We start from the raw sequence: 26,525 nt of genomic DNA, 5'->3' as shown, positions 1-26,525 counted from the left end.
TCCTCCCACTTAAAAAGATGAGAGAGGCCTGTAATTTGCATCATAGGTACACTTCAACTATGACAGACAAAATGAGGGGGAAAAAATCCAGAAAATCACATTGTAGGATTTTTAATGAATTTATTTGCAAATTATGGTGGAAAATAAGTATTTGGTCAATAACAAAAGTTTATCTCAATACTTTGTTATATACCCTTTGTTGGCAAAGACAGGGGTCAAACGTTTTCTGTAAGTCTTCACAAGGTTTTCACACACTGTTGCTGGTATTTTGGCCCATTCCTCCATGCCGATCTCCTCTAGAGCAGTGATGTTTTGGGGCTGTTGCTGGGCAACACGGACTTTCAATTCCCTCCAAAGATTTTCTATGGGGTTGAGATCTGGAGACTGGCTAGGCCACTCCAGGACCTTGAAATGCTTCTTACGAAGCCACTCCTTTGTTGCCCGGGCGGTGTGTTTGGGATCATTGTCATGCTGAAAGACCCAGCCACGTTTCATCTTCAATGCCCTTGCTGATGGAAGGAGGTGTGGAGCCAAATACAGGACCATTCTGGAAGAAAACCTGATGGAGTCTGCAAAAGACCTGAGACTGGGACGGAGATTTGTCTTCCAACAAGACAATGATCCAAAACATAAAGCAAAATCTACAATGGAATGGTTCAAAAATAAACATATCCAGGTGTTAGAATGGCCAAGTCAAAGTCCAGACCTGAATCCAATCGAGAATCTGTGGAAAGAACTGAAAACTGCTGTTCACAAATGCTCTCCATCCAACCTCACTGAGCTTGAGCTGTTTTGCAAGGAGGAATGGGAAAAAATGTCAGTCTCTCGATGTGCAAAACTGATAGAGACATACTCCAAGCGACTTACAGCTGTAATCGCAGCAAAAGGTGGCGCTTCAAAGTATTAACTTAAGGGGGCTGAATAATTTTGCACGGCCAATTTTTCAGTTTTTGATTTGTTAAAAAAGTTTGAAATATCCAATAAATGTCGTTCCATTTCATGATTGTGTCCCACTTGTTGTTGATTCTTCACAAAAAAATACAGTTTTATATCTTTATGTTTGAAGCCTGAAATGTGGCAAAAGGTCGCAAAGTTCAAGGGGGCCGAATACTTTCGCAAGGCACTGTATACGACTGATTGTTGTCCTATGGACAGAGTCTCCCACCTCAGCTGTAGATCTCTGCAGTTCATCCAGAGTGATCATGGGCCTCTTGGCTGCATCTCTGATCAGTCTTCTCCTTGTATGAGCTGAAAGTTTAGAGGGACGGCCAGGTCTTGGTAGATTTGCAGTGGTCTGATACTCCTTCCATTTCAATATTATCGCTTGTACAGTGCTCCTTGGGATGTTTAAAGCTTGGGAAATCTTTTTGTATCCAAATCCGGCTTTAAACTTCTTCACAACAGTATCTCGGACCTGCCTGGTGTGTTCCTTGTTCTTCATGATGCTCTCTGCGCTTTTAACGGACCTCTGAGACTATCACAGTGCAGGTGCATTTATACGGAGACTTGATTACACACAGGTGGATTGTATTTATCATCATTAGTCATTTAGGTCAACATTAGATCATTCAGAGATCCTCACTGAACTTCTGGAGAGAGTTTGCTGCACTGAAAGTAAAGGGGCTGAATAATTTTGCACGCCCATTTTTCAGTTTTTGATTTGTTAAAAAAGTTTGAAATATCCAATAAATGTCATTCCACTTCATGATTGTGTCCCACTTGTTGTTGATTCTTCACAAAAAAAATACAGTTTTATATCGGTATGTTTGAAGCCTGAAATGTGGCAAAAGGTCGCAAAGTTCAAGGGGGCCGAATACTTTCGCAAGGCACTGTAGATATATAGCTTAACATCATTGCACTGTTTGCGAGAACAGCTCTATTTGAGAGTAGGCATTTTATTGTATTGCATAGTTTACACGCTGTTTCATAAATAAAATTGGATTGAACACGTAGTTACAATATAACCTATTACAGAACTATTCATTTATTTGCTTAGACTATACATGATATCAAATCAATTGACAAAGTTGTCACGCACTGATCTGTTTCACCTGTCCTTGTGATTGTCTTCACCCCCTCCAGGTGTTGCTGATTTTCCCCAATGTATTTATCTCTGTGTTTCCTGTCTTTGTGCGCCAGCTCGTCTTGTATGTTTCCAAGTCAACCAGCAGTTTCCCCTTTCTCCTGCTTTTTGCATTCTCCTTTTTATAGTCCTCCATGTTTTGACCCTTGCCTGTTTCTGTCTGTCACTCTGTACCTCCTGGACTCTGATCTGGTTTTGACCTTTTTGCATGTCCACGACCATTCTCTTGCCTACCCCTTTGGATTAATAAACATTCTAAGACTCCAACCATCTGCCTGCTGAATCTGCATCTGGGTCTCGACTTGTGCCTTGTAGTGAAAATAAATCATTAGTATGTACAATTGCAGGAAGTAGTTTTTTAAAACAGCCATAAATTCAAGCCTTTGTTGTGGTGTATTCATTCATCTCAATAAACGGTAACCTACAGTAAATGCATTATTACCTCCAACTTGGCCCAAATCAAAACCTGACATACAAAGCTAGAACGGGTCCTGCGTCTCAACCAATAGCCAATGTAGGCTAAATATCCTGAGGAAGGGCTACAGCAACTTCCAGAGAGGGTCAGGCTCTTGGGCTTTGCGGTGGCCACTCTGGCTTGGGTGTCACATATCATTCTGGGTTCCACTTCGCAAGAGTGGTCCATGGAGTTTTATGAACATCAAGGCAGACACACAGTGAATTTAGATTTTTTTTCAACATTCTGATTGGCCAATGTGGTCAAGCCTCCGACGGGCCTCCGCAGTGCAAACAAGTTGCAGAATAGTTCATCATTCTCTCCACCGCCAGAGGGAAGACGAGGAAGAAAACACTATTTACCTACCTCTAGGCTGCTACGTATACACATTTATTTGGTTTCTCATGCTATCGTTTTTCATGGAATTTTTGTGGTAATTAAATAATTTATTTAGAATTTCTCAGAATTAATTTTCCAGAAATAGTTTTACCAGCTCCATGTATTCTCAAATTGAAAGAAGTGAGGGAGCGCCGCTCGTCCACACTCTGACAGCACTACACTGGATTCTCAACATAGCTCACTGTAATATATCTACTGCTGTACACATCATACTGTACAGATACACTGACTATATATTTTGGTGTATATATGCATATATTGCATTTGAATTACTGATACAGTGTTATTTTGTTTGTTCATTGGATTCGTCCTGACATTCTTCATTCTTCATTTCTAGTTTTAATTGAATATTACGTGTACTTGTTTGACATTTTACTACACTGTTAGGAGCTAGTAACATAAGCATTTTGCTGCTCCCACTATGACATCTGCTAAACTGTGTACGTAACCAATAATTAAATGAATTCAAACTTTTAGTTGTCAGTATTGTCCATTGTCACCTCTTTCACCTGCTTCCCAAAAGCCTCTCTTTCCCCCCCCATGCCTCACTTCAACGACCACCTCCCCATCTCTGGACTTTAAAGCACAAAAGCCATTATCTCCTGTTGTCCCTTTTATTTAGACTAGAAAAACACCTGCTCAGGTCCCTCTGTAATTCTTCAAAAACAACACCCAGCGTGAAACACACTGTGTCTTCTAAAACCTATCATCCCCCGAGGCATTTATCCTCTGTAATGCTGTTATGCTATGAAAAATAGATGAGGCCAACAGACAATTCAAAACACAAAGTCCGTTTTCGAGCTGTTGATGGAATATTTGGGAGGAATCCCATAGCGGCAAAATGCCAGATCTTGAGAGGGAAGACAAGTCCCTTACAAATCAAATTGCTTTAATCCATACACTTGGCATCTGCTTCTGTTGTCTCGGGAGGACAAGGAGCGGAGGGTCTGTGAGCTCTGATTATGAATGGCAATGAAAACCAAACTAGTCACTGAGGATTCACATGATCTCCAATATGCATACAGGCTGTACATGTACTGTCATAACGGCTGATTGCCTGTTCTTTTCTTTCCCTGAGAATCAATGGTATTAAGTAGCCTGGTCAAAGTTACTCATTATTTGATCTCATTCAATCATTCATGCTCAGATATAAATTTTTCATGGAAATCATTGACACTTCAGACAGACAGATCAGTCTTACAAATCACTACCTTTTATTTTCCTAGAGTTAAAATAATCAAATAATATTTGATTGTGCTAGTTTATTGCTCTTGTGCTAGATTATGTCTACTATGATGTGGGCAATTTTTGATCCCATTCTTTACAGTGAATGTCTATGGCAGGGAGGGATGCTGCCTGTTTGTGATGAATGGAACGTCAAAAGCTTATCTCTGGGCTGTAAGATATGTTCCTGGGGACATTAACCTGCCACAAAAACATAAACATCATCAATGAACATGAGGAATTAAAAGGGAGAAGGGATGGTGGAGGGATGGAGATAGAGAGGGAGGCGAGAGAGAGAGAGAAAGAGGAGGCATTTCCAATTTCTCCTTCTATTTATACATTTAGTACTATCAAGGTATGGCTTTGATGATATTTGCTCATGTGTGGAGCTATTTGGATCTATTTCACTAAGTGCTAAGAGAGCAATTTGGAGTGTTTGTGGAAGCATAGCTGGAAGGGGTTTTAATAATCTGGATCGGCAGGTGCTATTACCTACCATTAACCTGAAGGTGGGAAAATAGAGGCTTTTTGCTCTAATGCCTTTTATTGCTTCGGTATTTTAACCCAGGTCTCTCTTTCCCAATGGTAAACAAACTATGATTTCACTGCAGAGACTTCGGGTTTAGATGAAGACAGCCATCAGTTATCAGTGTACATATGCTATATACTGTAAGGTTGAAATATTAAGGTTGAGTTATTCTGGTAATATGTGTTTAAATGGTCATATGTTATTGTAGCTCCCTTGTATGTACTGATAATAAGCTATGGTACAAATCTGATCTGGTCAGAATGTCTGCAGAAAGATGAAAGTCAAAATGTCAAATCCCAAATGCCTACACTTCTGCACCACGTTTACCTGAGGAGAGTGTGACCTCTCTATGTTTCCCCCGGTGGCTGCAGCATGTAGGATGTAGGGGCGGAGGAGGAGGCAGGATGGAGTGCTCCTGGAAGACAGTGCTGTTGCTGGTGTGTGCCTCTCTGGGGGTCCAGTACACAGCCATCCGCACCCTGAGGGACTCCCTGTCTGGGCCCTGCCACGGTGGCGTCTACCACTGCCAGAGCCGACAGCCCAAAGGTAACACAAAACTCCAGCATGTAGCCACTAATGCACAACAAAAAGCACAAGTGGCTGTACTCTAAATGGCTTAGGGAGCACACATTCCACTGTTTCTACTTTGTGTGTCTACTAAGGAGTCCACTATTTCCAGAGCCCACAGCCAAAGGTAGTGTCAAAACTATGCCAAGCACACACAAAGAAAAACAAGCACAAAGTGGCTGTGCTTTATATGGCTTAGGAAGCACATGTTCTACTGTATGTTGTAGCCTACTTTGTGTGTGTCTACCACAGCCGGAGCCTGCTGTCCAAAGGTATAGGCATGACTCTGCCAAGCATGTAACCACTAATACAGAACAAAGTGGCTGGACCGTATATATAGCACATAACAACACATAACAAACACATAACAACACAGAGCAACAAACAGAAGTAGCTATAGGTTCTACTGTAGAGAAGAACTGTAGATATATGTTCTACTGTAGAGAAGAACAGTAGATATATGTTCTACTGTAGAGAAGAACTGTAGATATATGTTCTACTGTACAGAATAACTGTAGCTATATGTTATACTGTAGAGAAGAACTGTAGCTATATGTTATACTGTAGAGAAGAACTGTAGCTATATGTTATACTGTAGAGAAGAACTGTAGCTATATGTTATACTGTAGAGAAGAACTGTAGCTATATGTTATACTGTAGAGAAGAACTGTAGTTATATGTTATACTGTACAGAAGTACTGTACAGTACTGTTCTGTTCTACTGTACAGAAGTACTGTAGCTATTTGTTCTACTGTACTGAAGTACTGTAGCTATCTGTTCTACTGTACATAAGTAGCTATCTGTCGTACTGTACAGAAGTACTGTAGCTATCTGTTCTACTGTACAGAAGTAGCAAAATATTCTATTGTACAGAATAAGCTCTCTCTTCTACTGTACTGAAGTATCTATCTGTTCTGCTGTACAGAAATACTATAGATGTATGTTCTACTGTACCGAAGTAGCTATCTGTTCTACTGTACAGAAGTACTGTAGCTATCTGTTCTACTGTACAGAAGTAGCTATCTGTTCTATTGTACAGAAGTACTGTAGCTATCTGTTCTACTGTACAGAAGTAGCATAGCTATCTGTTCTACTGTACAGAAGTAGCGTAGCTATCTGTTCTACTGTACAGAAGTAGCGTAGCTATCTGTTCTACTGTACAGAAGTAGCTATCTGTTCTACTGTACAGAAGTACTGTAGCTATCTGTTCTACTGTCCAGAAGAAGCTATATGTTCTACTGTACAGAAGAAGCTCTCTGTTCTACTGTACAGAAGTATCTATCTGTTCTACTGTACAGAAGTAGCTACATGTTCTACTGTACAGAAGTAGCTATCTGTTATACTGTACAGAAGTACTGTAGCTATCTGTTCTACTGTCCAGAAGAAGCTCTCTGTTCTACTGTACAGAAGTAGCTCTATGTCCTACTGTACAGAAGAACTGTAGCGATATGTTCTACTGTACAGAAGTAGCTATATGTTCTACTGTATATATTTTGTTCTCCAGTTAATTACAATATTCCTTGAAAATTACTATTATGTATCTAGACATTCTAATTTGTGTTCTTCTTTACGTGACAATTTCAACTGATGGCCAGCAGTCACTCTAAATGTGACCAGTAGAGGGCATACATAGATGTTCCTATTTTATAATTGATTGATAATATATTTCATATAACTCATTATTGAGTATATACAATACCAGTTAAACGTTTGGACACACCTACTCATTCAAAGGTTTTTCTTTGTTTTGACTATTTTCTACATTGTAGAGTACTAGTGAAGACATCAAAACTATGAAATAACACATATGGAATCATGTAGTAACCAGTAACCATTCTCTCAACCAGCTTTATGAGGTAGTCACTGGGAATACATTTCAAGTAACAGGTGTGCCTTGTTAAAAGTCAATTTGTGGAATTTCTTTCCTTCTTAATGAGTTTGAGCCAATCAGTTGTGTTGTGACAAGGTAGGGGTGGTATATAGAAGATAGCCCTATTTGGTAAAAGACCAAGTCCATATTATTGCAAGAACAGCTCAAATAAGCAAAGAGAAACGACATGAAGGTCAGTCAATACGGAAAATGTCAAGAATTTTGAACGTTTCTTCAAGTGCAGTCACAAAAACCATTCAGCGCAATGATGAAACTGGCTCTCATGAGGACCGTCCCAGGAAAGGAAGACCCAGAATTACCTCTGCTACAGAGGATAAGTTCATTAGAGTTACCAGCCTCAGAAATTTCAGCCCAAATAAATGCTTCACAGAGTTCAAGTAACAGACACATCTCAACATCAACTGTTCAGAGGAGAATGTGTGAATCAGGCCTTCATGGTTAAATTGCTGCAAAAAAACACTACTAAAGGACACCAATAATAAGAAGAGATTTGCTTGGGTCAAGAAACACGATCAATGGACATTAGACCTGTGGAAATCTGTCCTTTGGTCTGATGAGTCCAAATTTGCGATTTTTGGTTCCAACCACCGTGTCTTTGTGAGATGCAAAATAGGTGAACTTATGATCTCTGCATGTGTGATTCCCACTGTGAAGCATGGAGGAGGAAGTGTGATGGTGTGGGGGTGCTTTGTTGGTGACACTGTCAGTGATTTATTTAGAATTCAAGGCACACTGAATCAGCATGGCTACCACAGCATTCTGCAGCGGTATTCCACCCGATCTGGTTTGCGCTTAGTGGGACTATCATATTTTGTTTTTTAATAGGACAATGACCCAACCCAACTCCAGGCTGTGTAAGGGCTATTTGACCAAGAAGGAGAGTGATGGAGTGCTGCATCAGATGACCTGGCCTCCACAATCACACGACCGCAACCCAATTGAGATGGTTTGGGATAAGTTGGACCGCAGAGTGAAGGAAAAGCAGCCAACAAGAGCTCAGCATATGTGGGAACTCCTTCAAGACTGTTTGAAAAGCATTCCAGATGAAGCTGGTTGAGAGAATGCCAAGAATGTGCAAGGCTGTCATCAAGGCAATGGGTAGCTACTTTAAAGAATATATTTTGATTTGTTTAACACTTTTTTAGTTACTACATGACTCCATATGTGTTATTTCATAGTTTCGATGTCTTTACTATTATTCTACAATGTAGAAAATAGTACAAATAAAGAAAACCCCAAAACTTTTGACTGGTACTGTACATTTAAGGTTCACAAGTTTGATTTTGTCAATGTTTTTCCCACATAAAAGCCACATTTGTTTGTGTGGGGGCATTAGTCAGTGACACTCGAGAGAGAAAATGGTAGGCTAATCCTTCACCAAGGGAATTCCCCTTTTTCATGGAGGAGAGGATGAGAGAGATGTAATATCTGTGATTCATTTTGATTCATTTGACAATTATCTTCCAATTTATCTTAATTAATCAGCTTTCGTGCGGTGGCTGTATGCACCTTTCGTCAAGCTCGTCTCCGCATAAAAGTAACGTCCCATTTGCAATCAACTCCTCATCAGCAGTAATTACACATGGTAGCAATCTGCTCTATATTTAGAGGAACCATTTCACTGGTCCCTGGGTAAACATCGACAGACAAGCACCTTACTCATGCATGTTTACCTTCTGAATTATTAAGGAAATTGGCTTGATAGAATCTTCACTTGGTTTTTCTCAGTCCTCTGTTATGATGATGAAACCAGATTCTATTTTATTTTCTAAGCTTCTTTCTTTCAATGTGTCTATGTGTTAAGAACTTGATTGCAGAACATCTTTGTTGATTGCAGAACATCTTTGTCTGAAGGTGTTCTCCTTAAAGGAATAATTTAACGAATAATCTCCTTAAAGAAAAAATACCAAAGCTATCTTTTTATTTTTTTTAAATTAATCCACTCTTGATACATTCCCACAATGTTTTGTATGTCAGCAGTCAAGTTTTCAAGATTTAGGATTTTCGAGAAGCAAATATGATGTGGCAAGTTACACAAAAATAACAAAATATAGTTTTGAGTGGATTAGTCAACCAATTAATATTCAAAGTTGTATTCATAAAGTAGTGGAATAAAGAATAATAGTCAACCAAGACCATTAATATTGTACAGTGCATTCGAGAAAAGTATTCAGACCCCTTGACTATTTCCATATTTTGTTACGTTACAGCCTTATTCTAAAATGTATTAAATGTTTTTTCTGTCATCAATCTACACACAATACCCCATCATGACGAAGCAGGTTTTTAGAAATGTTTGCAAATGTATTACAAATAAAAAAAACAAAATACCTTACATAAGTATTCAGAATCGAAATTGAGCTCAGGTGCATCCTGTTTTCATTGATCATCCTTGAGATGTTTCTACAACTTGATTGGAGGCATAGATCTGGGGAAGGGTACCAAAAAATGTCTGCAGCATTGAAGGTCCCAAAGAACACAGTGGCCTCCATCATTCTTAAATGGAAGAAGTTTGGAACCACCAAGACTCTTCCTCAAGCTGGCCGCCCGGCCAAACTGAGCAATTGGGGGGAAAGGGCCTTGGTCAGGGAGGTGACCAAGAACCCGATGGTCACTCTGACAGAACTCCAGAGTTCCTCTGTGGAAATGAGGGAACATTCCAGATAGACAACCATCTCTGCAGCGCTCCACCAATCAGGCTTTTATGGTATAATAGCCAGACGGAAGCCACTCCTCAGTAAAAGGCCCATGACAGCTCGCTTGGAGTTTGCCAAAAGGCACTTAAAGAACTCTCAGGCCATGACAAACAAGATTATCTGGTCTGATTAAACCCAGATTAAACACTTTGGCCTGAATGCAAGCTTCACGTCTGGAGGAAACAAGGCACCATCCCTATGGGGAAGCATGGTGGTGGCAGCAACATGCTGTGGGAGATGTTTTTCAGTGGCAGGGACTGGGAGACTAGTCAGGATCGAGGGAAAGATGAATGGAGAAAAGTACAGAGAGATCCTTGGTGAAGACATGCTCCAGAATGCTCAGGACCTCAGACTGGGGTGAAGGTTCACCTTCTAACAGGACTACGACTCTAAGCACACAGTCGGGACAAGTCTCTTAATGTCCTTGATTGGAGTGCCAGAGCCAGGATTTGAACCCAATCGAAGATCTCTGGAGAGACCTGAAAATAGCTGTGCAGTGACACTCCCCATCCAACCTGACAGAGCTTGAGAGGATCTGCAGAAAAGAATGGGAGAAACTCCCAAATACAGGTGTGCCAAGCTTGTAGCGTCATACCCAAAAAGACTCAAGGCTGTAATCGCTGCCATAGGTCTTTCAACAAAGTACTGAGTATAGAGTCTGAATAGTTATGTAAATGTGATATTTCAGTTGTTTTTTTATACATTTTGCAGAAACAATTAAAAACCTGTTTTACTTTGTCTTTATGGGGCATTGTGTGCAGATTGATGAGAAAAATGTAAAACAATATTATGGGCCTTGGTTGACTATCATTTTTTATTCTACTATTAATACTTTAATACTTAATCAACTGTATCGTTTTCTAGAAGCAAATGCCGCTACTGTAGTTAATGAAATTCTTCACAGTACAATAGGATTCTATGTGTATTACATGGGGTACAGATCCTCTCCTTGTCCCTTTGTACATCTAGACTCCAGGTGGAGAGCTCTGTGTGACGACAGCATGTTGCCAATGGAAATGTCGGCCGCGGCCTCCCGGCGCCACATCCTCCTGTTCACCACCACACGCAGCGGCTCCTCCTTCACTGGCCAGCTCTTCAACCAGCACCCTGGAATCTTCTATGTGTTCGAGCCCCTTTACCACGTCCAACAGGCCTTCACCAACTCCAGCAGTAGGCTGCGTCGAGCCCTGGACCGCCGGGCCCTGCTGGGGGCCTACCGGGACCTCCTCCTCAACCTCTACACCTGCGACCTGCGCTTCCTGGAGAACTACATCCACCCCGAGCCCCAGGAACACATCACTGGGTCCTTCTTTCGCCGTAGCTCCAGCCGAGCACTCTGCTCCAACCCTGTGTGCCCCGAGGGTGGGGAGGGGGCCTCTGGGGGTCAGCCTGATGAGACCTGGTGCCCCAAGAAGTGCGGTGCGCTGAACCTCACCCTGGCTTCCATGGCATGTCTGTCGCGGGGTCACGTGGCCATCAAGACAGTTCGTGTTCCGGAGGTGGGGGACCTGCGTACCCTGACCGAGGACCCACGGCTGGACTTGAGGATCGTACACTTGGTGCGTGATCCCAGAGCCATCCTGGCCTCACGGATGATGGCCTTCTCTGAGCAGTTCCGCGCCTGGAAGATCTGGAATGCTACAGGCAGGAAGCCACGCTACGTGGACCTATCACAGATCACCAGCACCTGTAGGGACATGGTGGAGTCGGCAGAGACGGGGCTGCAGAGACCGGCATGGCTGCGTGGACGCTACCTCCTGGTCCGCTACGAGGACCTGGCCCTCAACCCAGCGGAGAAGGCCCGGGAGCTATACAAGTTTGTGGGACTGGAGATGGACGAGAACGTGCGCTCGTGGATCGCACAGAACACCAACAACAGCGTGCCTTCTACATCCGAGTGGAACTATAAGTATTCCACCACCAGAGACTCCAAAGCCACAGCGGAGAGCTGGAGGCTAAGACTAGGGTTTGATATAGTGAGGACTTTGCAGACGCTCTGCAATGATACACTCTCTCTTCTAGGCTACAGGGTGGTCCACTCTGTGTCTGATCTCAGAAACATGTCGAATAGTTTGGTGGAGCCCAGGACATTTCAGACTCTCCTATAACTGTGACCATGCAGGTGGTTGGATGTAATGCTACACAAGCTTCATAGTGTAACTGTTTTCACACAGGCAGTCCAATTTGGATCTTTTTCCACTAATTGGTCTTTACAAATCCTTTCCCCTGTAACTATTCCCCAGGTCGTTGCGGTAAATGAGAATGTGTTCTCAGTCAACTTACCTGGTAAAATAAGGGTTAAATCAAATAAATACATTTTGACCAATCAGATCAGCTTTTTTGCCTATAATTGGGTGAAAGATCAGAATTGGACTGTCTGTGTAGACCTAGCCAATGATACGAAGTTGTACATTACCAAAGATTATATATTATATTGACAAGACAGTCGAGTGACCGCTCTAACAATGGAAATACATGTTCTCAAAGATGGAAGGCAGGCGGGAGGAGACGAGATCAGGTAGAACCATTCTAGCAAATGAGAGTCCAGATACGCGTGTTAACAACATACACAACTCCAATACAAAGTTGTTTGTTTTTTCAAATGGCACGTGCGTCCACTTATATCAGTGCATTTGTAACAACCTAACCATTACAAAACTTTTATTAGATCAAATAAGCCTCATGAAGCAAATCAGCAGTTTTTGTTAACCAAATTCAACACTGCCCTCTCATTGGCTAGAACGGTCCCACTTGCTGATCTCGCTTCCTCCAACCTGCCTTCCATGTTTTAGGACATGTATTTCCACTGTTAGAGCGGTCACTTGACTATCTTATAAATATAATAGATCATCTTTGCCTGTGTAAACGCAGCCTCGTTGACTTCATCACATTTAATATCTCCAAGCATGTTTTGTTTATGCCCAGTTGTTTAAGATATTTCAGAAAATGTTTCAGTGGAATTGAAATGTATTTCCTTTACAGTTTGCATGTGGTTTGAAAATTGTACTCCAAAAACTGATAGATCTCAACTACTAGGCCAGTATGTTACATGACAGAACAGAGGAGAATCTCAGGTTTTTTGAGTGGTCTTAGATAAAGCTGCTTAATGTACAGTATGTTTAAGCTCTGCTTCATTCAAAGATCCTGGCTCTGCTCTTATTTATTTACCCTTATTTATTGACCCTTATTGTATCAGGTAAGTTGACTGTGAACATATTGTATTTTGCAGCAATGACCTGGGTAAGCTACATATTTACGGAACAAAAATATAAACATGCAGCAATTTAATTGACTTTATTCAGTTACAGTTCATATGAGGAGATCAGTCAATTTAAATTCATTAGGCCTTAATCTATGGATTTCACATGAATGGGCATGGGTGCAGCCATGTGTGGGCCTGGGATGGCATAGGCCAACCTGTTGGGGAGCCAGTCCCAGCCAATCACAATGAGTTTTCCCCCACAAATGAGCTTTATTACAGACATAAATACTCCTCTGTTTCATTGGCTGTCCGGGTGGCTGGTCTCAGACGATCCAGCAGGTGAAGAAGCCAGATGTGGAGGTCCTGGGCTGGCGTGGTTACACGTGGTCTGTGGTTCCCGAGGCTGGTTGGAAGTCCTGTTAAATTCTCTAAAATTATGTTGGAAGTGGCTTATGGTAGAGAAATTAAATTATCGGGCAACAGCTCAGGTGGACATTCCTGCAGTCAGCATGCCAATTGCACATTCTCTCAAAACTTGAGACATCTGTGGCATTGTGTTGTGTGACCAAACTGAACATTTTAGAATGGCCTTTTATTGTACCCAGCACAATTTGCACTTGTGTAATGATCATGCTGTTTAATCAGCTTCTTGATATGCCACACCTGTTAGGTGGATGAATTATCTTGACAAAGGAGAAATGCTCAATAACGGTGATGTAAACAAATTTGTGCACAAAATTTGAGAGAACATTTCTAGGATTTTTTATTTCAGCTCATAAAACACTTTACCTTTTTCGTTTATATTGTTGTTCAGTATGCATACTCAAGGACAGATTTATACTTCACCTTAGAATGTTATGTTTTTATTCCTGTAAATATGTTTATGTTATTTTTCCTGTAAATTCAATGCGTCTATGCCCAACATTTTGTATCCATGTATTATTTCCTCGAAAATAACTGCTAAATCTAGCCTCAAGTAAGACTAATGGTGTTACGTTTTCTGAGAATGGTGCTGTTGCCTAGATGCAGGTCATCCATTTACGCTCACCTAAAGGGATAGAGGGGATTATTTGTGAATTTAAAATTATAGTGCTTGCCTAATGAAGCATCTTTGGAAATGCTCTGAATTATGCTTGGAAACTGCTTAAAGTAACTGTCCAGTGAAAATCAACCTTTTAAAAATGCATATTCTGTTAACTCAAACCAAGATATACTCGTATTTGTGGCCAAAGCATACATTGAAGAAAAAAACACTTAAAAATCCCCACCTCAAACTGGGGCTCCCGAGTGGCACAGCTGTCTAAGGCACTGCATCTCAGTGTTAGAGGCATCACTACAGACAACCTGGTTTGAATCCAGGGTGTATCACAACCGGCTGTGATTGGGAGTCCCATAGGGTGGCGCACAATTGGCCCAGTGCCGTCTGGGTTTGGCTGGTGCAGGCCGTCATTGTAAATAAGAATTTGTTCTTAACTGACTTGCCCAGTTAAATAAAGTATCTCAAACAGATTGTTTAAAATCATCATGATGTCATCCTGAGGAGGATGAGCTGTCCAATCAGCGATCTACTTGCATTAACATTTTTAATGACTGGTGTACAGTATGTGACCGAACGCCTTGATTCGGTCTTTTGTAGCAAAATTTGAAATTATGTTTAGAGACTCAGAGCTAGAAAATGGTATATCATACACTGCAGTTGAGGACTTGTAACCCCACTTTTGAAAAAATGTCTCTTGAATGTTTTGGTACCTCTACTGGAGAGCTTTTCTTTGCCTACACCTTTTCAGCAACGTTCACACCCTCTTAAGCCTTAGCTCCACCCATCTCTTTAAGGATTCACATGTGAGGTCATGTGGTAAATACACGCTATATCGAATAAAATCTAAGTTTGTCACATGCACAGGATACAGAAGGTGTAAAAGGTACAGTGATAGTACTTGCATACTTGCACAGTAGCAATATCAAAAAACAGAAAGTGTCCAGATACAAATATTTTATAAATATTTTATCTTTATTACATGATGCTTACCTGACACACTTGTCTAAGTTGATGGGTCATGTGAAGATAATGCTACAGTATAATCACCCCTCACCCACATCAGGCTAAGTGGATGGGTCACTATTGTCTAGACATGTTCATGAAATACAATTGATGGCCGTAATCACCCCCAGACACACCTGCTAATTTGATGGGTCATGTAATAATCAGGCCGAAGTGGAGTCTTTTGTTTAGACATGTAGCTAGCTAGCTAAACAATGAACCGGCTTAGCCCCAACTCATACTACTACCAATACAAACATTGTCATAGCTGTAGTATGAAACTGCAGATAGCTAAAGCTAACAAACTATGTTCAATGTTAACTAGCTAACATAACTAGCATTGCAAATTTGTTTCTGATTCAAAAAATATTATTACACAGATCATACACATGACGTCAGCTACCGAGGCAGCAAGCTAATGTTTGCTAGCTAACTAACAGTATGCTTTAGCTTGCAATAAAAATAACTTTCTGACAAAATTAAAAACATATATCTGGAAAATGTAGCTAGACTCTTACCCGTGTACATGGTTGAACGCTTCACGGAGGACTGGAATCATTAACTCCGTTTGGCCAGCTTTGTGTCAAGTCACTCCGGTTCACACTGACCATGGCGTGTGCAGAAAGTAGCCCATCACTTTTTCCTACAGATCTGTCAATAGCTCCTGCTAAATTCAGGGCATCAATGTTATTGAGAAAAGTACCAAAACATTTGTAGTTCTCGATGGCTAACGTTATATCTTTCAAAAATGGCGAGGTAGAAAGGACTGTCAACACATACTGAACAGCTCACCTTATAGACAGAAGCGTGCTACATTGCAGACCAATCCACACTCATCTCCCGGCATGTCCAGCCCATACATTATCTCAGCCAATCATGGCTAGCGGGAAGGTTCCTGACTTTTTCCATGGCAAAATCAACTAGGCTCGTAATTTAAAATGTTTGTTATATTTATAGATGGAATACAAGTTTGTCAATAAGGCATATGAAAGTTCACATGTTCCAGAAGGCATTTCTGACACAAAAAAAACTCATTTTGATTAAAAAAATACATTTTTACGTTCAAATGCTGCTCCTGAGAAGTAGTGACCTGTGACATACAGTACGCTTAGTTTCCTGAAACGAGTTACATATGCCCACACCATTCTGTTGCTGGGTACACCCACACCATTCCAACACAGAAAAGCTGCTTTTTAACATAATTTAAAAAATGGAAGGAAAACAATTTCACCCATATTGTAATTAATTATAGGTTAATTAATCATATTTCATAGAAATCTGGAAACACTGGACAGTTACTTTAAAATGTCACAGGTAACCACACCATGAAGATCAGAGCCTCTAGCCTACTTTGTATTGCAACCTCATTTCAAATGTGAGTTCGAACACTTCAGACAGAGGCCGTTGTGGTTGATATATACTATTAGTGGTGTATATACTATAAGTGTTGAAATAGGTTATTTAAAGAAAAGGTTTAAGTGCTTTATCTTAAATTTGTAAACATTAAATCAATTTTGTCCAAAATCATAACGTGCTGTTTATAGATTTCATATTTTCTAAATCAATTGATTTAACATGAACAAGTTGTGTTTATTTGATCAAGTTAGGCTGATTGGGCTGAAGTCAGTCAAACAATAGTCCTTCAATAAAAAATGTTTTTAAAATATATATACACTACCGTTCAAAAGTTTGGGGTCATTGTTTTTGAAAGAAAAGCCATTTTTTTGTCCATTAAAATAACATCAAATTGATCGGAAATATAATGTAGACATTGTTAATGTTGTAAATTACTATTGTAGCTGGAAAAAGCAGATTTGTTATGGAATATTTACATAAGCGTACAGAGGCCCATTATCAACAACCATCACTCCAAACCAATAACTTTCTTCTGAAACTCGTCAGTCTATTCTTGTTCTGAGAAAAGGAGGCTATTCCATGCAAGAAATTGCCAAGAAACTGAAGATCACTTTGAGGGTAGTATTTACTGAAGCTGCCAGTTGAAGACTTATGAGGCGTCTGTTTCTCAAACTAGACACTCTAACGTACTTGTCCTCTTGCTCAGTTGTGCACCGGGGCCTCCCACTCCTCTTTCTATTCTGGTTAGCGCCAGTTTGCGCTGATCTGTGAAGGGAGTAGTACACGGAGTTGTACAAGATCTTCAGTTTCTTGGCAATTTCTTGCATAGAATAGCCTTTTTTTCTTCTCAGAACAAGAATAGACTTACGAGTTTCAGAAGAAAGTTATTTGTTTCTGGCCATTTTGAGCTTGACAATCAAACCCACAAATGCTGAAGTTCTCAACTAGTCTAAAGAAGGACAGTTGTATTGCTTTTTTAATCAGGATTACAGTTTTGATTACAGGTTTTCTAATGAGCAATTAGCCTTTTAAAATGATACATTTGGATTAGCTAACACAATGGACCATTGGAATACAGGAGTGATGGTTGCTGATAATGGGCCTCTGTACACCTATGTAGATATTCCATTAAAAATCAGCCGCTTCCAGCTACAATAGTCATTTTCAACATTAGCCATGTCTGCACTGTATTTCTGATCAATTTGATGTTATTTTAATGGACAAAAAATGAGCTTTTCTTTCAAAAACAAGGATATTTCTAAGTGACCCCAAAAGTTTGGAACGGTAGTGTATACAGTGCCTTGCGAAAGTATTCGGCCCCCTTGAACTTTGCGACCTTTTGCCACATTTCAGGCTTCAAACATAAAGATATAAAACTGTATTTTTTTGTGAAGAATCAACAACAAGTGGGACACAATCATGAAGTGGAACGACATTTATTGGATATTTCAAACTTTTTTAACAAATCAAAAACTGAAAAATTGGGCGTGCAAAATTATTCAGCCCCTTTACTTTCAGTGCAGCAAACTCTCTCCAGAAGTTCAGTGAGGATCTCTGAATGATCCAATGTTGACCTAAATGACTAATGATGATAAATGCAATCCACCTGTGTGTAATCAAGTCTCCGTATAAATACACCTGCACTGTGATAGTCTCAGAGGTCCGTTAAAAGCGCAGAGAGCATCATGAAGAACAAGGAACACACCAGGCAGGTCCGAGATACTGTTGTGAAGAAGTTTAAAGCCGGATTTGGATACAAAAAGATTTCCCAAGCTTTAAACATCCCAAGGAGCACTGTGCAAGCGATAATATTGAAATGGAAGGAGTATCAGACCACTGCAAATCTACCAAGACCTGGTCGTCCCTCTAAACTTTCAGCTCATACAAGGAGAAGACTGATCAGAGATGCAGCCAAGAGGCCCATGATCACTCTGGATGAACTGCAGAGATCTACAGCTGAGGTGGGAGACTATGTCCATAGGACAACAATCAGTCGTATATTGCACAAATCTGGCCTTTATGGAAGAGTGGCAAGAAGAAAGCCATTTCTTAAAGATATCCATAAAAAGTGTCGTTTAAAGTTTGCCACGAGCCACCTGGGAGACACACCAAACATGTGGAAGAAGGTGCTCTGGTCAGATGAAACCAAAATTGAACTTTTTGGCAACAATGCAAAACGTTATGTTTGGCGTAAAAGCAACACAGCTCATCACCCTGAACACACCATACCCACTGTCAAACATGGTGGTGGCAGCATCATGGTTTGGGCCTGCTTTTTTTCAGCAGGGACAGGGAAGATGGTTAAAATTGATGGGAAGATGGATGGAGCCAAATACAGGACCATTCTGGAAGAAAACCTGATGGAGTCTGCAAAAGACCTGAGACTGGGACGGAGATTTGTCTTCCAACAAGACAATGATCCAAAACATAAAGCAAAATCTACAATGGAATGGTTCAAAAATAAACATATCCAGATGTTAGAATGTCCAAGTCAAAGTCCAGACCTGAATCCAATCGAGAATCTGTGGAAAGAACTGAAAACTGCTGTTCACAAATGCTCTCCATCCAACCTCACTGAGCTCGAGCTGTTTTGCAAGGAGGAATGGGAAAAAATTTCAGTCTCTCGGTGTGCAAAACTGATAGAGACATACCCCAAGCGACTTACAGCTGTAATCGCAGCAAAAGGTGGCACTACAAAGTATTAACTTAAGGGGGCTGAATAATTTTGCACGCCCAATATTTCAGTTTTTGATTTGTTAAAAAAGTTTGAAATATCCAATAAATGTCGTTCCACTTCATGATTGTGTCCCACTTGTTGTTGATTCTTCATAAAAAAATACAGTTTTATATCTTTATGTTTGAAGCCTGAAATGTGGCAAAAGGTCGCAAAGTTCCAGGGGGGCGAATACTTTCGCAAGGCACTGTATATATATCTATATATATATAAATTAAAACTACAGACAGGACATTGTGGTAGAATTATTTGTACCTGAGCTTGGTGCTAATCCAACATCTATCACTTTATTTCCGCTCCTATCAGTCATGGATTGTCTTCAAACCAAACCTGAATCTAGTCATTGCTGATGTGGGAAAAGAAACAATCAACACTATTGAATCTGAGAGAATCCAAGTGTACAGAATTGATGTGCAATGCTAAAATGTTGATAACAATACAACCTATGATCCAATTAGTTTAACTAACAGCCTCTCTATGGCAGGCTGCATCTCACAGGCAGGAGAGAAGACAGATGTGGGTCCTGCCAGTCATCCCATTAGTAATTGGCCTAAGTGCCCAAAACAGTGAGAGGGAATGTGCCATCTTCAGACACCAGCCCAATTATTTCACTGGAGAGACACTCTCCTCTTCTCTACTCCTTGAGATTCATTCTGTGAGTAGTTTCTGAAGGAACGTCAACGTCAGTAAGACCAAGGAGCTGATTATGGACTACAGGAAACGAGGGGCAAGCATGCCCCCATCCACATCGACGGGGCTGTAGTGGAGAAGGTCGGTCCAAATCACTAAGAACTTAAAATGGTCCACACACATGCACACAGGACCTCATCCTCAAAAAGTTATACAGCTGCATTATTGAGAGCATCTTGATTGGCTGCATCACTGCTATGTATGGCAACTTCACCGCCCTCGATCGCATTGCGCTACAGAGGATGGTGCAGACAGCCCTGTACATCACTTGGGCCGAGCTCCCTGACATTCAGGACCTCTATATCAGGCGGTGTGAAAAGAAGGTCCGGAAAATTGTTAAAGACCACAGCCACCCAAGCCATAGATTGTCCTCTACCGCACGGCAAGTGGTACTGGAGCAACAAGTCTGATACCAACAGACTCCTAAACATTTTCCATCCCCAAGCCAAATAGCTAACAAAATGGCTACACGGACTATCTGCATTGACTCTTCTATTTTATTAATATTTTTGCACTGACTATGGACACTCACAAGACTCTACACACATTCACACACACACCACATATTGTATTGGCTCACACTCACGCATAACACGCACACACATTCACACTGACTCTACACACATGCACACTCAAACACATACAATCATCATATCTGTTGCTGCTATGCCGTTTCTCATATATCCCGATGCCTAGTCACCTTACCCCTATACATACAGTACAGTATCTACCCCTACCACTCCAGTATCCCCGCACATTGTAAATATGGTATTGGCACTGACCTTGTCTATAGCTTACTTACTTTCTCGTGTTCTTCTTATTTCTATTTCTTGTGTGTTTTTGTTCTACTTTACAGTACTACGTATATTGACTACAGCATTTTTGAGAAAGAGTTTGTAAGAAAGACATTTCACTGTACTTGTACACTCTTGAAACTCAATCATTGTAGCTCGTACTATTGATTGGATTGGGATTTCCTACCCTTTCAAGTGCAGACATTGCAGCTTTCCCTATTCTTAGCTGCCTCTGTCACTATAAATGCCAAAACGAGAGGTCTTGTGGTAATGTAACAGCTGTTGGAAGGAGTGGAGGACCAAGGTGCAGCGCGGTGTGTTCATCTTTATTATCAGTGAACTGAACACTGATTAACAAAAAAACAACGAAGAGAACGAAACAGTTCTGTCTGGTGCAGAAAGACACAAAACAGAAACCATCTACCCACAAAACACAGGTGGGAAAAGGCTACCTAAGTATGGTTCTCAATCAGAGACAACGATAGACAGCTGCCTCTGATTGAGAACCACACCCGGCCAAACACACAGAAATAGAAAACATAGAACACAAAACATAGAATGCCCACCCTGACAGGTAACTTCGTCCCCAGGTTCAATTGCTACCGCATATAGAGCCTGGTAACACTGTGCAACAAAGTGGGACTTGAATGGGCCGCGGCTTAAAACCGAGGTTGGAGCAAGACTGATGTATTAGATGGGACGCTAATCGCTAATCAAAATAAATGTTCCAATCATTTTGACCATATTATTTTTGGGAAGCCCAATTGATTCTGAGTTCGGGTATATCATATATTATTTGCGAAAACTATTTCTAAGATACATTCCTCCCAATTTTCTTGTTTAAATCACTTGCGCTGCTCATGCCTTGAGGTCCAAAATGTAGGCGGGAGGTTTTAAGGGTTGCGTTAGATGGTGATTAAAATCCCCAAAATACTGCCATAGTCCCCTTCTGAGGTGCTGTGAAACCAGATGGTAGGACAGAGAGAGAGCTGGCTGCTGGACGAGATTAGCCCTGTGGTAATGTATCTTCAGGCCGACCCCGTAGCTGTTCCATAGCTGCTGACTCCAGGGATATTTCACAGCCATCCTGAGAATTTATCTACAGAGGAAACTGAATAGAAACAGGATTTAAGATGCGTGGCGAGAAAGAGAGGAGTCGTCTTTCTTTGAACTTAATCTGCAAGGCTACACAAACCGGCCATAAAGCAGGGTTTATGATACCCTACATCCTACTCTGACACACAAAGCTGCAAGTGGCCTTACTCAGCCCGCCAGCTAATTGCCCATCTCTTCATACTCAACACCACGCCCTCTCTCTCTCTCTCTCTCTCACTCTCTCTCTAACCCACTGGAGACTGCGTCTAAGATGGCCAACCGTTGTTTTCAAGGTAATCTACTCATGTTCGCGTAAGCCAATTCATAGACTGTCTATATCTGGGTTGCGTCCGCTATATAGGACCAACATCCCATGTGTACTTGCACAGGGAGCAGCAGCGCAAGACATCATCAAGTCATCAGAAAACAAGGAAAACATTATTTATTTAACCTAGGCAAGTCAGTTAAAAACAAATTCTTATTTTCTATGACAGCCTAGGAACTGCATTGCTCAGGGGTAGAACGACATATTTTGATCTTGTCAGCTTGGGGATTCAATATTGCAACTTTTCGGTTACAAGTCCAGCGCTCTAGCCACTAGGCTACCTGCCACCCCACATTGGATGAATATAAAATGTTAATATCTTCGGCTGTGAGTGATGGGGAAAAAATAGGTCTCTTATTTGAGTAAATCAATGGATGATTTGTGCACCCCAAAACAAATTATGTTTCTGGGCTGCGCATCATTTAAACAGTACCGAAGAAAAACTGTAGGAGCAGTCAAAACTGTTTCTAGACCAGAACCCTTGCCCCTTGCCTTAACCCTGCCGACAAATTTGGAGCTAATGAGGCTGGCCACCAGAAATGGCTGTCATCAGATGCAGTGCTGACATTATAAAGTGCGAGTGCAGTGTGTGTGTGTGTGTGTGTGTGTGTATCAGTGGGGTACTGTAAAGAGGACACTTTACAGCCAACGGGGGGAGAGAAGAGAACAATCTCTGCTCTTCAGAGAAGGACACAAATTACCTCCTTCTTGAGAAACATTGATCAAACAAAGTTCACACGATGGTGAAAGAAGAAAGCATATTGACTTTCCAGTTACAACAGCTGGGGAGACCAATGGTGAAATGCTACCAGGAAACAGAAATGAGTACCTTGCAAAGATCGGTCCATAGAAAAAAATATCCATTCTCATTGCTTTGATATATAGAAAATGCCTTTGTCACACCATCTGGATAAGGCATTTTTGTGCTGCGCCAGAAACTCTAAATGGGGAGATGGGAAACTCTATTCGATTTTATTATTATATTCCTCTTTCATTTACAGATCTCATGATGTGATTATGAGACTTGGCTATATCTATAAAGGGGGATATTTATTTAGCTGAGCCTGCTAGTGAGCAAAATTTCAGCTAGCTAGCAATTGCTGTGAAGTCACACATTTTTTTGAAATAATCATTGAGGTAGTTCCAGTATGTAATCTAACTAAACTATTACAAACTAATTTAAGCTACAATAAATAAAAGTTAAGTTACCTGGTTTTCGCTGTCCAGTGGTACCACAAGTGGGCATTTGATTTGCGAACTCATCACATGATCAGCATCTCATCAGCCAATACATTTAAGTTATGTACCCAGTAGGTCCATCATGTCTTCTGGCACTGGCCTTTTAACTATCCCAAACCTATGACCAAGAGGCATGGAAAGGCAGCCGTTAGTTATTATAAACCCAGCCTCTGGATTAGCCTGCCAGAGAACCTGAGGGGGGCGAAACTGTGGACATATTTAAAAGAGATCTTAAAACAAAAAACGGTATCTTTGCTGTTCTTTAGGGTGCTTTTAAGTTGTTCAGTTTGTGTCATTCTTAGTTTTTTTTTATCTTGTGTTTGCTGTGTAGTAAATATTTCAGCTTTTTATTTTCATTGTTTTTTATTCATTTTTTCCCCCTGTAAAGCACATTGTGTTACATTCCATGTCTGAAATGTGCTATATAAATAACTACACATACGTTTGTTTCATCACAAAACCAGAGGGCAACATCTGTCCGATGAAGAGCAAGAACTATTCTGGGTGTCGCAGTAAAAGTACGTAGAGAATACCCAGTAAGGTCTGTATAATGTATATATGATGTCATTTCATGGGGCTCTGAATAATACAGAGAGTTGCTGGCCTTTTACTCCACCCATTCCATTTGCGGCCAAAATACTAATCACTGTATATGGAATACATAATCATCACGTGGCTTACTGGCTACAGAAAAACCGCTAACCAAACAACAGTGCAGGACATGCTCACTGAATTCATGGGCAACTATGCTCAAAAATGTACCTTTCTTCGATTTTTCCCAGATCTCACAAGTCATCCCCTGATGTGGTTTAAGTATTGTTGTGAACACAGTTACCCCCAATGTTGTTGTTTTTCTATTTTAAAAAATTGGGAAAAATGAGAAAACCTGAAAAGATTTGTGAAATCCCAAAACTGGGAAATGGAATTTGGGGAAAAAAGTACTTTAATAAAGGACCTACTAACGTTTTTTTTGCTGTACATGACTGCACTTTAGAGTGTGTGTCATCCTGCAGCAAAGCACAGCATTTTGGGGAAGGTTGAGGTCAGGTCCAATATAGACTATGCACCCAAGAGGGAAAGAGGTTGACCGATCCTATAAATGTTTTAAAGTAATATAGTATAATATATACATAGCGACTTACAGTCATTCATGAATACATTTTAACATATGGGTGGTCCTGGGAATCGAGCCTACTATCCTGGCATTGCAATGCTCTACCATGATGCATGACAGCGTTATAATTGCTATGTGAAACTTCAATTTAATATGATTATAAGGTCTTTATTAAATCAGTGCTTATACCACCCTTTATAAAGCACAGGTTTATGTAATATTTGACATAGTGGGTTATGTCACATTTGACATTGGTGGTTATGTCACATAGTTATGCCACATTTATGAACCCTTTATAAAGCAGGACATACAGTTATAGATGATTTATAACACATTTATGTAGTGTTTGTGAAGGCTGCACTTCATTTAAAGTGGGACCGCATTGGTCCAATGGCCTCTATAGGATTCGAGCATGTCATTTACTGAGGGATTAAGGAGCAGTTAAGAGAGTGATTTCACACAGAATGAAGCCACTCTGTGGCTCGGTATCTTTATTACAGAAGCCACACAGGCCCTGAGCAGACATCAGCTTCTGTCTTCCCCATCACTCACACCCTGTTATTTCCCCCTGCTCAGAGATGCACCCATCGTCCTGAGCCTGCCTCTGCCTCCTAACCTCTTCTTAGCCCACTCATACTCCTACACCCCGACTCTACTTCATTCCTCACCTACTGCACTGAGTGAAATCCTCATGATGGATTTAAAGAGAAGTTAATGGGAAGATTTACACACTGAGAAGCCACACACACACACGTCACACTCACTCACACACACACCAACATGCACTGAAAGACCTCGCTATCAGATAATAGTTTCTATTAAGTTTAATTTGTTTTATTCAATTGTCTTGTACTATGGTCTATGTTCCATCACTGGCAGTTGTTGTATCTTCTTTGCGTTGACTCACACGAGCCAGGCTTTTCATAGTAAGCAGTGTAGTTAGCAGAGCAGCGTATTGAATACAACTCCTCAAGCTTAACGCGAGCCGGCAATGTCAAATTTAGCACTGTCAGCGATAATACACCCTACAAAGCTCACAAAGGCAGCATGATATCTTAACAATGTATTCAAAACACTTGCAACACTCTATACCACTGGATGCATTACAAGCTTTCTTTATACATAGAGGTCAACCACAGCAACCCATATAAATAACACAAACCCATCTTAAGAGTGCCGTGGCCCTCTCTAAACTGTCAGCAAGAGTTAAATCATAGGTCCACATCATTACAATAGTTAAAGGGCCAATTGGTCCCATCCCTTAGTGTCCCATTGAGTGGAACGATCGCTGCACAATAAGGGCATATGGTGATTGCTAAATTGCTGTGATAATGTGAAGCATAATTTGGCATATTACAATTTTAGGTAATAGGCTTCATAAGGCTATTTTAAGTATTTTATATGTGCTATGAGGAATTCATACATTACAAAGCAAACAGGAGTGATGATAAGGACCTACAGTGCTTTCGAAAATAATTCAGACCCCTTGACTTTGTCCACATATAGTTGTTACGTTACAGCCTTATTCTAAAATGTATTAATAGTTTTCCCCCCCTCATCAATCTACACACAATACCCCATAATGACAAAGCAAAACGTTTTTTAGAACATTTTGCAAATGTTTTATTTTTTTAAACTGAAATATTACATTTACATAAGTATTCGGACCCTTTACGCAGTACTTTGTTGAAGCACCTTTGACAGCGATTACAGCCTCGAGTCTTCTTGGATATGATGCTACTAGCTTGCACACCTGTATTTGGGGAGTTTCTCCCATTCTTCTCTGCAGATCTTCTCAAGCTCTGTCAGGTTGAATGTGGAATGTCGCTGCACAGCTATTTTCAGGTCTCTCCAGAGATGTTAGATCGGGTTCAAGTTCAGGCACTGGCTGGGCTTCTCAAGGATACTCAGAGACTTGTCCTGAAGCCACTCCTGCATTGTCATGGCTGTGTGCTTAGGGTTGTTGTCTTGTTGGAAGGTGAACCTTCACCCCAGTCTGAGGTCCTGGTCGCTCTGGAGCACGTTTTCATCAAAGATCTCACTGTACTTTGCTCCGTTTATCTTTCCCTCGATCCTGACTAGTCTTCCAGT

General features: G+C 40.9%; 1 protein-coding gene across 1 annotated transcript; it reads left to right on the top strand.

Annotated features, from left to right (window-relative positions):
- Window positions 1–5,066: 5,066 nt before the first annotated feature.
- On the top strand, window positions 5,067–11,952 carry LOC139416226 (carbohydrate sulfotransferase 1-like). Its single transcript, XM_071164644.1, has 2 exons — window positions 5,067–5,235; window positions 10,814–11,952. Exons 1-2 carry the CDS (start codon window positions 5,094–5,096, stop codon window positions 11,950–11,952), a joined length of 1,281 nt encoding a protein of 426 aa, XP_071020745.1. The 5' UTR covers window positions 5,067–5,093.
- The last annotated feature ends 14,573 nt before the right edge of the window (window positions 11,953–26,525 follow it).

Source organism: Oncorhynchus clarkii, chromosome 1 (assembly GCF_045791955.1).
Source record: "Oncorhynchus clarkii lewisi isolate Uvic-CL-2024 chromosome 1, UVic_Ocla_1.0, whole genome shotgun sequence".
Lineage (NCBI taxonomy): Eukaryota > Metazoa > Chordata > Actinopteri > Salmoniformes > Salmonidae > Oncorhynchus > Oncorhynchus clarkii.
Note: the sequence above shows the minus strand (reverse complement) of the source record. Positions and strands in the feature narration are given on the sequence as shown.

What these genes read in the sequence shown, in the direction of transcription:
- LOC139416226 (XM_071164644.1), top strand. Translation starts at nt 5,094, where the DNA reads ATGGAGTGCTCCTGGAAGACAGTGCTGTTGCTGGTGTGTGCCTCTCTG. An exon ending in CCAGAGCCGACAGCCCAAAG is followed by an intron (nt 5,236 to 10,813) that starts GTAACACAAAAC and finishes TTGTACATCTAG; the next exon opens with ACTCCAGGTGGAGAGCTCTG.